The sequence below is a fragment of the Melanaphis sacchari genome, unplaced genomic scaffold (genome assembly GCF_002803265.2).
Source record: "Melanaphis sacchari strain LSU unplaced genomic scaffold, SCAv2.0 Contig11_pilon_pilon, whole genome shotgun sequence".
NCBI classification, from domain to species: domain Eukaryota; kingdom Metazoa; phylum Arthropoda; class Insecta; order Hemiptera; family Aphididae; genus Melanaphis; species Melanaphis sacchari.
The window spans coordinates 3,144,600-3,156,442 of record NW_020270469.1 but is presented as its reverse complement, the minus strand read 5'-3'; the positions used below and the strand labels follow the sequence as shown (position 1 = coordinate 3,156,442).

Here is an 11,843-nt window from a genome sequence, read left to right as displayed (position 1 = left end):
ATAAACATTATCATGGATGTTTTTAAAAGATAATCATTACCTATATAATGTTAAAAAGTTGATTTTTTTTTTTTTTTAATTCAAAATTTAATTATGATAAAACATTTATCAAAATTAAAAGATATAAAATACTTGGAATTATTTAATTTTTAAAAACTAGACAGTAAATTATATATATATGAGAGTATGCATGTAAAATAAAAGTTATGTATAAAAAGATAAGAATATAATTTGTACTTTAAAATTTAAAAAAAATCATTTGGAAGAATCTTGGCCTAAGTTTAGACCAGCTGGCCCTAAAAGATTGCCAGCAGGTCCTGGTAAACCAAGCTGTTCTTTATATGATTTGAGAATGTGTTGAAAAGCATTCACGTCTATGTCGACAGGTTCAAAATCTTCCACATCAGAGAAATTATCTTCTTCGCTATCTTGACATTGGGCTGTAGGGTCTATTCTAACACTTTTCTGTGAGAAAGAAATTAAAATGAAAATTTAAAAGAAAATATATTGGTGAACTTAATATCAATAACATACTTTTAGTTTACTGTTGTCACTTTTGGGTTTTTTTACAAAACTACTTCCTAAAGATGTAGATGCAAGTTCTTTATCCATTTGAGCCATATAACTAGAAAAACTAGAACCAGCTTGACTTCCTAAAAAAATATTATGAAAAAAGCAGTTCAATTATTTGTAAGTAATTTGACTTAAAAGGACACTACCTACATTGTCCTTGTATCACAGACATATATGCATAATATAGCAAATTTGGGTTTAGCATTATACATTTTGCATAGTCAATTTTAATAAGGAGTAAATTGATTTATTAACAAATTCCAGTTAAGAATATCTGATCAGATAGTCTTGTGAATTTTTATGACATCAATTGATATTAGCCAATGGGTTATACGAAAACAATTACATTAAATATTGTATATTTATTTTAAATAATATTACTCATTAAACTTGCATAAGTACTTTTAATAGTGTAAAATTAACATTTTTATAAAATTTAAGGTATATTTTTTTAAATTATTTTCAATTTTTTAATTATCCATTATTATCCATTATATATTTACACAAAAGAAACTAATAATAAATAAGTCTCATTCTTAATAAAATTAGTATAATAATTAAATTAAAATGTATGATTATAAAGTAATACTATTTAATAGAAGTATAGCAAATGTCTGTTAAGAAAATATTTTTCGATACCAATTATTTTAATAACTAATTAATACCTGGCATTATGTCATCACAATCACTGCCATATGAATCCATGTCAGAACTGTTTGACTCATCCCAATTATCTTCAGGAATTTTAAAATCTAAAAACATTAAAATTTATAAAAACAATATTAGCTAAAATCTATTTAATTGAACTTATTAAATTATACCTAAAATACTTTTGAGTGCAGCTTCATATTTTTCAGGTTCAAAATTTACACTACTTTTTTCATTTATTTTCTTTTTCTTTTTCTTGTATCTAACAGCTATTGCATCTTTATCATCATCTGTTGGACGCATTACATCTAGTCCACAAACTAGTAAATTGGAAAGCTTATCATCATCAGGTTTATCTTCGTCATCAGAATCATTAGAATCATCACTGTTAAATAGATTAAATTATAAATTAGACAATATTAGTCTCTAAAATTAAATATCATAAATATAAGAGTTAAAATATATGCTATTAGATGCTAGAAATTAAATAATAAAGTAATGCTAATGTGCAATAATGAATATTCTATTTTCTCATAATCTACACTTGCCTAAGATGATTTTTAGAAAAATCTGCTCCATTAATATCAGATGCTTGGTTCAAAAAGCTTCTTATCTTATCAGTAAAAGACGAAGCAAAGTCCGATGCAGAAGATTGTTCTGAATTTTTTAAACCAAACTTTTGTTCTAAAATACGATCTAAATCGGATGGTGATACATCTAACCACTTTTCATCATCAGCTGGTTTCAGATCTAAAGTACTGCTTTTCAACTGTGTTAATTCTTGTTCAGTAACACCATCTAAAATATTTTTAATTCTTTGACTAATTGATGGAGATGATAAATATTCATCTACATTTGATAGATAATATTGTTTAGCTTGATCTTCTAATAGTTTGTATCCATTTGAACCTTCATATAAATTCTGTAACAAACATAAAAATGAATATGATTTTATAATGTACATGACAAATAGTAATATTTAAATTTTAATTATTTAATATAACTGTATTATGGGTAATTTTGTGTTATTCTCAAACATTTTGAACACTAAAACTAAAGTGAATTATGTGAATTACTAAATTATGTTATTTAATTCAATATTTTATATTTTATATACATATATTTCAAACAAAAAAATTGGAATCAAGACAAAATGACAAAATAAATTGTTAAACAAAGTATTTTTAAGATGATTCTTTGTAAAATAAAGTTTATTATTTATTATGCTTGATAGTGTAATAATATTAATTATTTATAAGTAAAATCTTATAAGATAAAATTATAAAAAAGATTTGTACACACGAGGAAATATCTTAGAATTGATAGTCAAATAATTTTATTTTAAAGAAACAACTAAAAATAAATTGTTAATTAAAAACATAAATATTGATATCTTGTTTCTATAAATCAAATAAACTAATAAATTTAAATTAAATATTACTTTAAAGTATCCTTTGTCTGCCAAAGAAGATTTGTAATGATGCCAACGTTTGTCATAGGTTAAATCCACAGGTGTATTTTTAACAGTTGATTTTGCTTGACTGACTAATATTTCAAATCCACAAGCCTTAATAAAAAATAATCATACAATTATACATAAATATACACAATTTATCATGTATAAATATACACATATTTCTTATATATGTAAGAAATAGGCATTTTAGTTTTTCCATAAGGTGTTTTAAAATTTAACCAAATATTTTTCTAAGTGTGAATGATTCCTTCTTACAATTAATAATACTATAAAAATTCATTATTTAAATTTTATTATATTTTATATTATGCATTAATGTAATTAAAAATATTAAAGCTAATACCAAGCTATGGTATAGAAATTATAAGACTTAAAATTTGTTTATTTATGTACTAACAAAAAAAAAAAAATGTTTTTTCTTAATTTAAAAAAAGTAAATAAAATATATAAAATTTTACTGTTTGTATTGTATATTATTATATTAATACCAGGAACAATCATTTTTGTCCTATCAATTATTATTCATAATAATAATTAAATTTTTAAATATCATTTTATTAACATTTTATTAATAAGTACAGTATAAATTATCTAATATAAACATATTCAAATTTTTCAATTAAATTTTATACTTAAAGTAAAAATAAAATGTATCATACTTACTATTCTTATTCCTGTAATTTGTGCTTTGTAACGCGAGTCTGATGGTTCAACTAAATCCCAACCAGTTCTTTTTTCAGGAACACATTTTTGTTTTATAAGCATAGCATATAAACATTTAGTCATGGTCACAGAGCACATTACTCTATCTTTGGGAGGAAAATTTCTAAAAACAAAACAAATACATTTATCAATAATTGCTATAGTATTTAAATACAAATCTAATTACTTCATTGTTTGACATGCTTTAATATCCAACATATCTCTATGACAAAATGCTAAAACAGCTGGTGCTATAAGACTAGGTTGATGTTTTAATAAATATGCTACACCTACAGGTAAATAAGCATGGCAGCAATGGAGATTTTCTTTAATTTTATCTGGATACCTGTACGTTAAAAAAAAAAATATATCTATTATTTGAAGAATATTGAATTTAATTTGTATACTTTTACCCGTGCAAGCGCAATGATATCGCAGAATTTACTTCTTGTGTAGCTATAGTAGCAGTAGGAAACTTAGTGATCTGTTCCAATGCTTGTGAGACAGTAATTGATTTTCTATTTGCACTAACTAATGGGATAATATGAACATCACCATTACATATGTAGACCTTTTAAAACAATTAATAAAATAATATAAATTACATCATGTACATTTTATCATAAATAATAATTGAATAAAATTACCCTCTGATCGCAGTTATCAGGATTTGCCCAATTTGGCAAACACTCTGCAGCTTCTATTAATAGAAATTCTCCATCTGAATCTATGACACTAAATGTCGGAATATAAAATATTAAATTAACAACAAATTAAAATGCACATACCGAGCAATCAGTTCAGGATATTCTTTAGTGATCTCTTTCAGCAAGTATACAATGAACCATTCATCTTCAATATTATCACCATAGTGGGTTACACCATACAAGTGTGGTGGTAATACTTCTATAAAACAATAAAAGCAAACACGTCTTAGAACCATATTACAGCCATGAAATAGCTAGATAATATTTTATTTATTTTGAAGGTTGTCTGAGGTTTGGCCAAGGGGTTAAAAAAAGGTAGGTACAAATTGAAAAATATTAAGTTCTAGTTCTGATCAAAATATATTAGGCATTACCATCTGAAGTATCAGAGAATGATTGTCGCAGTTCCGCTGAAGGACAAAACCGTGGTATCAAATTGAACCTGTCCTTATGCCATATATACTCTTCCGACAACCGATCAACTAACTCCAATGCTTTAGTATTCAAGTGGTTAATGCGTTTCACCAGTTCTTCAGCATCCTCCTCACTATCGTCCGAACGGACAAACAAAAAATATTCAACATAATCTTCATATCTCACTGTTGTTACTGCACTATCCATTTGGAATCGATGAGTGGTGTGACAGGGAAAATAAGAATTTTTCCTAATGGATTGGTATATCTTTTTTTAAATTTAAATTTTCAAACTCTAACACGAAGACACAAAGACCACTGAATTACTAAAGAGTGAAGAGTGACGACAGAACAACAGAGCATTAGAGCACACACGCGCCAATGATAATATTGATAACAATTGATAATAGGGGAAAACACAAATTGGATAATAATTGATAATATGTATCTCGTCTGTATACTGGCATAAAAAAAAACAGCGCATTGCTGCTCTTCTAGAACCTAAAGGTTGTGAGGACTCCTCAGTCCCTTTTAATTACTCCTATGAAGTATTTGTATTAAAGCTTAAATTTAAGTCTATTCATGTAATTATAAATAAAATCGAGCCAAGTACTAACAAATAATTTGTTTTATCATCACTCAGGACACCTTTAGGTTTTATTTGTTGAGGACTATTAGTAAAAAATGATGTAATTAAATTAAAATCGTTTCCTTTTAAACATTTAAACCGCAAATATGTCATTAATTGTTTATTAAATAGTACCTACCTAAATCTTAGTTTACAGAGTCAAATTAATTTTTTTAAATCTAAAAAAATACCTAAGACTTTGTATTTTTTTTTTCTAAATTATTATGTACTTATGAAATTTAAAGTTTAATTTAAAGCTGGAAGACATTATAATGGAAACTAAATTTATGAGAAAAAAATGATATTTATTTAAGGACGGCATTAGTCTAGATTTTATATTCAATTTTCAAAAATATTTTATACAATTAAATTTAATGTTAACACAATAGGTTTGTTACTACTACAATACTTTTGCTAATGATTTCGTGTTTTGAATAGTTACATTTTTAAAAAATTTCTAAAAACTCACTATAAGTACAGCAAAAACAAGTATTTTGGTCTTGTTTTCACTTTTCAATTTTATATTTTAATTAAAACTAGTCTCCAATAATTTTTTACGAAATTACAAACACATTATCTTTAGAAAACTTAGATTTTTATAGTATTATTATTTGTTTTGTTAAACCTACACGTAAACATATATATAATATATATATATATATACAAGCACATATATAATATTATATTTACTGTAATTTGTGTAATGTATTTTATCATGTGACGATCAATAGAACAATACAACGTTTTAATAAATAATTGAATTTGTTTTATAAATAAATACTTGTAGTACAATACTAAGTAAATAAGAAAAATTATTAAAAAAAAATAATATTTTATTCATATAAAAATGTATTATAATTTATAGTAAAACAAAAACAATAGTAACAACATAAAAAATTAATAATGTAATGTACAAATAATAATTACAATAAAAAAAGAACATCCAGTCATTAAAATATTTAATTATAAGATTTACCTAATAATTATTATAAGACAAGAGTTAAATTGTTATATTCTGTGGTTAAATTTCCCACGAAAAATAACTGTTTTTGATTGGTTTCAGGTATTGTTGGTCATGTGCATTTGATAGCAATTTCGATATTATTAACAATAGTCAAAAATCGTTAATTGTTAAATATATAGTGAAGTAACTGTGTATAACGTAGTGTACTACCTAAAAAAATCGAATTTAACCAGACAATAGACGACTACTACAAGCCACTCACAACTTAAATTGCTACTAGCTGCTTCTGTTTAATACTTTTGGAACTATGGCTATAGCCGCTATAGGTCGTTGTTTGATTGTGGCGATTGTGCTGCTAATAATTTTTTTTAACAAAATAAAAGACACCAAAAATAATAGTAACTATCGATAGTTAACCGTAGACAATTTATGAGAATTTTTAAAAATGTTTATGTACTGCATCAAAGTAAAATAATTAATACAGTATATTATTAATTTTATCAATTAAAAAGTATAAAGCTATAAAATATTTTTAAAATCATTATCTATTATACATGGTTTACGGGTTAAAAATACTTACTATCGATCTTCTATTTTTCGATGTTAACCAGTTCCCCACAAAAACATTGATAAAAATAATATCATTAATTAACGCTGTTGTTAAATGTAATATACTCTCAATTCCGATTTCTAACGCTTGGTATACGTTTGTCATAATAACGTCGAATTGATGATTTTTTTTTAGATTTAACGCGTTTTAACGGTCCTGTGTACTCCGTTGTTGTAAAATGGTAGTCCATAAGGTCCCCATAAAACACTTAAACGATGATCAGCAAATGCAACAAATGGTGACCCAACAGCCAACCAATTTTCACAGGTCATCAAAGCCTGTACCTCTTGTCCGACAAGCTCCAGTATTTGATTTGGAAGTGATTACCAGCGAAAATTTTGTCCCATGGGTATGTGTCCAATGGTTTTATTGAGCGATCTGACTGATTTGATGTGTCATTAATTTTCTGTACTATTAGATCTAATTCATGAATTTTTATTTTATTTTGTAGAAAAGTACTTTCAATATGCGCCAAGTGACACTTGCTAATATAATTGATGTAGCTAATGGTAACGATAAAGCTACTACAAAAGCGGCTAAAATGCGTGCAAAGAATTTAGTAAACGCTGCAAAATCTTTAGATCTGTTGCGACAAAATTTACAGAATTCCATTAATAAAGATATCGATAACGTTATTAAAAAATACTTGACTGTAAGCATATTAACTGTATATTTATTGGTCATCATAACAATGCTTATAAAAATAATTTTTTCAGTCATATTTTGGCTTGGCTATTGATAATGTTAAAAATAATTTGGGTTCAAATTGTGTTACTGAAGATCATGTTAGAGAAGTATGTCGAACAATGTTAGATGAGGCAAAGTTAATGTATTCAAATCCACCGTTGTCAGGCAGTAATTCACCATTTAATACTGCTCAAACTACAGATACATTAATTGAATCACGGTTTGCTAAACAACATTCCAAAGTAATTAAATAATTTATATTTGGTATTGACTAAATTAAGTAATATAATATTATTGATACTTTATAATTTTTATTTACAGAACAGATCTCTACTGAAACGTAAAGAGCCACCTGTTCAAGATGCTGAAAAAAATCTCTCTCCTACGATTGAACAAATATCATCTCAGACACCGTTGGTAAAATTTCATAGATTTCAGTCCACTTGGGACCCAGTGAAAATTCATTCTCAAACATTATTTGTATTGGCTACTAGAGCTGCTAACAAGGTACATTTTTTTATTTTTTTTTTATCAAAATTTATTATTTATGCTGTTTAATTTAATTATCTTCAATTCAAGCAATTTAAATTATTTGTATTTTTTTACAGAGAGGTCGCATGGGAAATAAACATCCAGAACTATTTCAATATACTATTGATATGGAAGACCGTGATTGGCTTACGAAGCAAAAAATGTTTGTCTTACCACCACCTACATCTGTAAATGCAACTTCAATACTATTATTGGATGATGTGCAATCAATATTGAGCACTGTGAATCAGAAGTAATAATTTTTATTTTTATTCAAAAATGTTTAATAATAGTGAATATAATTATTAATTATTATTTTATTAAATACCCAACATATTTAAGAAATTTTGATAAACCTATCAAAATAAATAAATATTAGTATACAATTAATTAAATTTTTCATAAGATTTCTATTTAGTTCATATAGAAAACTTGAAGTCTCATCAAAATAGTTTTTGCAATAATTAAAATTTTATCTGAGATAAATTAAATTAAAATAATTTTTTAACTATTTTTATTTGGAAAAAGTTTTTATTAAACGGATACCACCATTCCCATTGATTTGTTGTCTTTATATTACAAACATAAAATCTGTTAAATTTGTGTTCAACAGTTTCAATTTTATGTAGTAAGTTTTAATAATAGAGTGAATTATCCTATTTTAAATTTAAAAGTATGAATGGTATCTATGATTATTAATAATTTTTTGTAATATTTTAATTTTTAAGCAAGTTATGAATATAGAAGATATTGCTATTAAAAAATTATTTTAACTCAAGTATAAATTAAAATATTATAAAAATTCCAAGACAAAACAGATAATATTCTAATATTTAAGATTAATGATAGGTTAATTCACTATATTATTGAAGTTTACTATATAGAATTAGAATTGTTGAACACAAATTTACTATGTTGAACGTTTGTAAGACAGAAGACAACGTCAAAAAATTCTACCACTTTGTCTCTTTCAGTCTGTTTCAATCTTGTTATTTTCTACAATGAATTCTGTTCGTGCCTGATCCAACTTAATTTCTATTTTTTGCAATATCTACTATGCTGTTTCCAATAATATACCTTTTCTAATTCTTAATTGTTTCTTATTTTAAAATTATAAAATTATCAATTAAACAAGGGCATTAGTTTAAACTAAAACCTGTTGGTTGATATGTCTTTCTTTTAACTCTATATTTGTTTTCTTTTATTAGTTTTTATCTGTAAGAAACTCAAAATATTTTACTTTTCAAAAAAAATGTACTCATTTTGTTCCAATTTCATTATTTTTTGCTGTTGACTGTATAATATGTACTTTTGCTTTGTTTACATTTTTTTCCAATTATCATATTTATTTAATAGTAATTTTATATAATTTTATCAGATTTGTTTGAGTTTCAACTATTAACTATACCTAGTTACACTATTGTCACTATTAACATATCTTACTAACACATTACATATCTATTTTATTTTAAATTTTTAAAATGTTTATTAAGTATTTCAATTATTTTATACTTTATTTTCAGAAATAATCCTCATGAACTTAAAGGTTTTGAATTACCAGAGTTTATATTGAACAAAGTAAGATCCACAATGATTCTCAATAAACCTCCAGAGATGCAGTCCCCTCAACAAATTATTATCACTGAAAATGGTGAAATTGAAGAGCAACCTGTATGAGAAAAAACTATCTATACTTATATATACTAATTTATGATTATTGATTAATAATAAAGTACTTATTTAACATATAATTATTTTGTAGGTGTGCAGTATAACTTTGAATGAAAATACAAATTCTTCAATTACTCAGTCTCATTCAGAATCTAGTAGTATCATAATCTCAGGTATTATTATTTTAGAATCTTTTTTTTCTGTAAAACAAAAAAAAAAAAGTTGAATATTAACATTAATAGCAGGTGTTTCTTATGAAATAACTCTAATAAATAATAATACACCAATTATGTAGTATTTATGTGATCATATTATTTCATTAATAATATCACTTAACATAAATTCTTAGTTAGTAAAAAAAATCACGAAAAAAATTACCTAAAAAAATAAATACATCTTAGTAAAAAGATTATAGACTAAATACATTAGCTTGAGTTCAATTTAAAAAGGTTCAATTCTCACCAAATCCCACCTATATAGCTCATTATTCAAAAACTTCAAAAAATATTTAAGATGCAAAACCACACATGCCTTTTCACAACAAATTTGTTAAATAACTGTATTTTTAATTTTATTACATGTATCTATTTCAATAATTGTCACTGTTTAGTATTCACAAACATTTTGATAGCATATTTGCAAACAGTTGTAGAATATGAAAATTATTTTAACTCTTATCAATTGACTTATTCAAGAATAAAATGTTAATACATAAATTTGAAAACATTTTGAGATATTTTATATTATTAATTCATTATTTCAGTTAAAATGAAGTTTACCCAACATTAGGTTAGATGTTCTGTTTACCTAGGTAATATGTAATTGGTAACTATTTAAGTTCCTAGTACTTACTCTATATTTACTATAGTAATAGTATTAACTATCTTGGTTAAATATTTTTACCTATTCACCCAAGACCTACCCATCCAATTTTAGGTGGTTCAAATTTAAAACCTTAGGTATGCACTGACTAAATGGCCAAGTGAGTGATGTATAATTATACCTGTAATATATTAGATATTATTTTATAAATAATATATTTAAATATACTTTGTTTTTATCCATCCTGATATATATTATAGTCCCTAAAGTGGATTTTCCATATTTTCTACGCTTTTTTTTTATATTACCTGCTAGTCTTTTCAACTCAGTAAAACTTGATGATCTTACTTTGGATATTATTTGTTTAATAAAATATTTTCTCTGTCTTTTGCAATCAATTTTCGCTATTATTATTTTACAAATTAGTTCATATATATATGATTTATGTGTATCAATCATCTTATACTAATTGTTTTAAGTATTTTTTTTGTCTATCGTTCCATATAACCATTCATATACATTATTCATTGCTTCTCCTTCACTCTACCTCAAATGTAAATATATTTATCCATGCCTTATTTAATATTCGATTTTTGCATATATAGTGCCATACTACAAATATAATATATTGTTATAATGTGTCTTCATACTATTACATTTTAGTTAATTGCAATAAATGGAATGTAATTTTACTATGGTAAATTTATAAAATTACAATAATGATGTAAATTATAGTTTTATAGAAAATATTAATACTATATTTAACTATTTCAAATATGTTATTTTATGTTTGTAATAATTAGGGACATCAACAACACTAGCTGAAGCGTTAAATATGCTTGAATATGGTGAAAGATTACCACAACACAATGAAATTCCACATTCATCGCCTAAAAATAATACAGGATTGGCAACCACACATTCCACCCTTACTGCGCTTTTAGCTGCTGAAAACAATTTCATGCCCAATAGCAGTCAAGCTAACAATACCCAGTTTGGAATGTAATATTTGTTTTACTAAAAAAAAACATTTTTTTAGACTTGCAATGTTTATTCTAGTCATTTTTAGTCTAGTCTTAACTATTAAATATTTTCCCTAATTATATAGTTATATAATAAATTAATTTTAACCTAGTAAACTGAATTATACAGAATTGTGTGACACTGTATTATAATGTGATTATTGTTTCTTATGTGTTTAGAATGTTTAGATATGTTGTCATTATTATTATTTATATTATGATCTTAATTTATTTCATAAAAAATAGTGTTTTAGTTATATTATATAAGTTAGGTATCCTCTTTAATGACTAATATCATTCTGTAATAGTGTTAAAAATGATCAACAGTGTTATGTAAATTAATACCATTAAAAAATATGAGAAGTATTAAATACTTAAAGAAAAACTT

The 11,843-nt window shown here is 24.8% G+C and overlaps 2 protein-coding genes across 2 annotated transcripts; one reads left to right on the top strand and one right to left on the bottom strand.

The window, feature by feature from the left end:
* Positions 1-186: 186 nt before the first annotated feature.
* LOC112604176 (protein ecdysoneless) lies at positions 187-4,890 on the bottom strand. The gene is made up of 12 exons (XM_025353084.1): positions 4,482-4,890; positions 4,189-4,306; positions 4,048-4,135; positions 3,814-3,971; positions 3,588-3,746; positions 3,362-3,524; positions 2,663-2,788; positions 1,770-2,143; positions 1,395-1,606; positions 1,239-1,325; positions 535-653; positions 187-465 (listed from the first exon to the last, which is right to left on the bottom strand). The coding sequence occupies exons 1-12, from the start codon at positions 4,726-4,728 to the stop codon at positions 256-258; spliced, it is 2,061 nt and encodes a 686-aa protein (XP_025208869.1). The 5' UTR covers positions 4,729-4,890; the 3' UTR covers positions 187-255.
* A 1,887-nt stretch (positions 4,891-6,777) lies between these two features.
* LOC112604201 (deoxynucleotidyltransferase terminal-interacting protein 1) lies at positions 6,778-11,640 on the top strand. The gene is made up of 8 exons (XM_025353129.1): positions 6,778-7,071; positions 7,174-7,374; positions 7,439-7,651; positions 7,731-7,916; positions 8,018-8,193; positions 9,464-9,611; positions 9,703-9,784; positions 11,237-11,640. The coding sequence occupies exons 1-8, from the start codon at positions 6,901-6,903 to the stop codon at positions 11,437-11,439; spliced, it is 1,380 nt and encodes a 459-aa protein (XP_025208914.1). The 5' UTR covers positions 6,778-6,900; the 3' UTR covers positions 11,440-11,640.
* Positions 11,641-11,843: the final 203 nt, after the last annotated feature.

Excerpts from the sequence above, each read along its gene's own strand:
- LOC112604176 (XM_025353084.1), bottom strand. The coding sequence starts at position 4,728 with ATGGATAGTGCAGTAACAACAGTGAGATATGAAGATTATGTTGAATAT. Across the intron at positions 1,607-1,769 it reads TTTTCTAAAAATCATCTTAG|TGATGATTCTAATGATTCTG; the intron begins GCAAGTGTAGAT and ends TCTATTTAACAG. Across the intron at positions 654-1,238 it reads TTGTGATGACATAATGCCAG|GAAGTCAAGCTGGTTCTAGT; the intron begins GTATTAATTAGT and ends ATATTTTTTTAG.
- LOC112604201 (XM_025353129.1), top strand. The coding sequence starts at position 6,901 with ATGGTAGTCCATAAGGTCCCCATAAAACACTTAAACGATGATCAGCAA. Across the intron at positions 7,072-7,173 it reads GCGAAAATTTTGTCCCATGG|AAAAGTACTTTCAATATGCG; the intron begins GTATGTGTCCAA and ends TTTATTTTGTAG. Across the intron at positions 8,194-9,463 it reads TTGAGCACTGTGAATCAGAA|AAATAATCCTCATGAACTTA; the intron begins GTAATAATTTTT and ends CTTTATTTTCAG.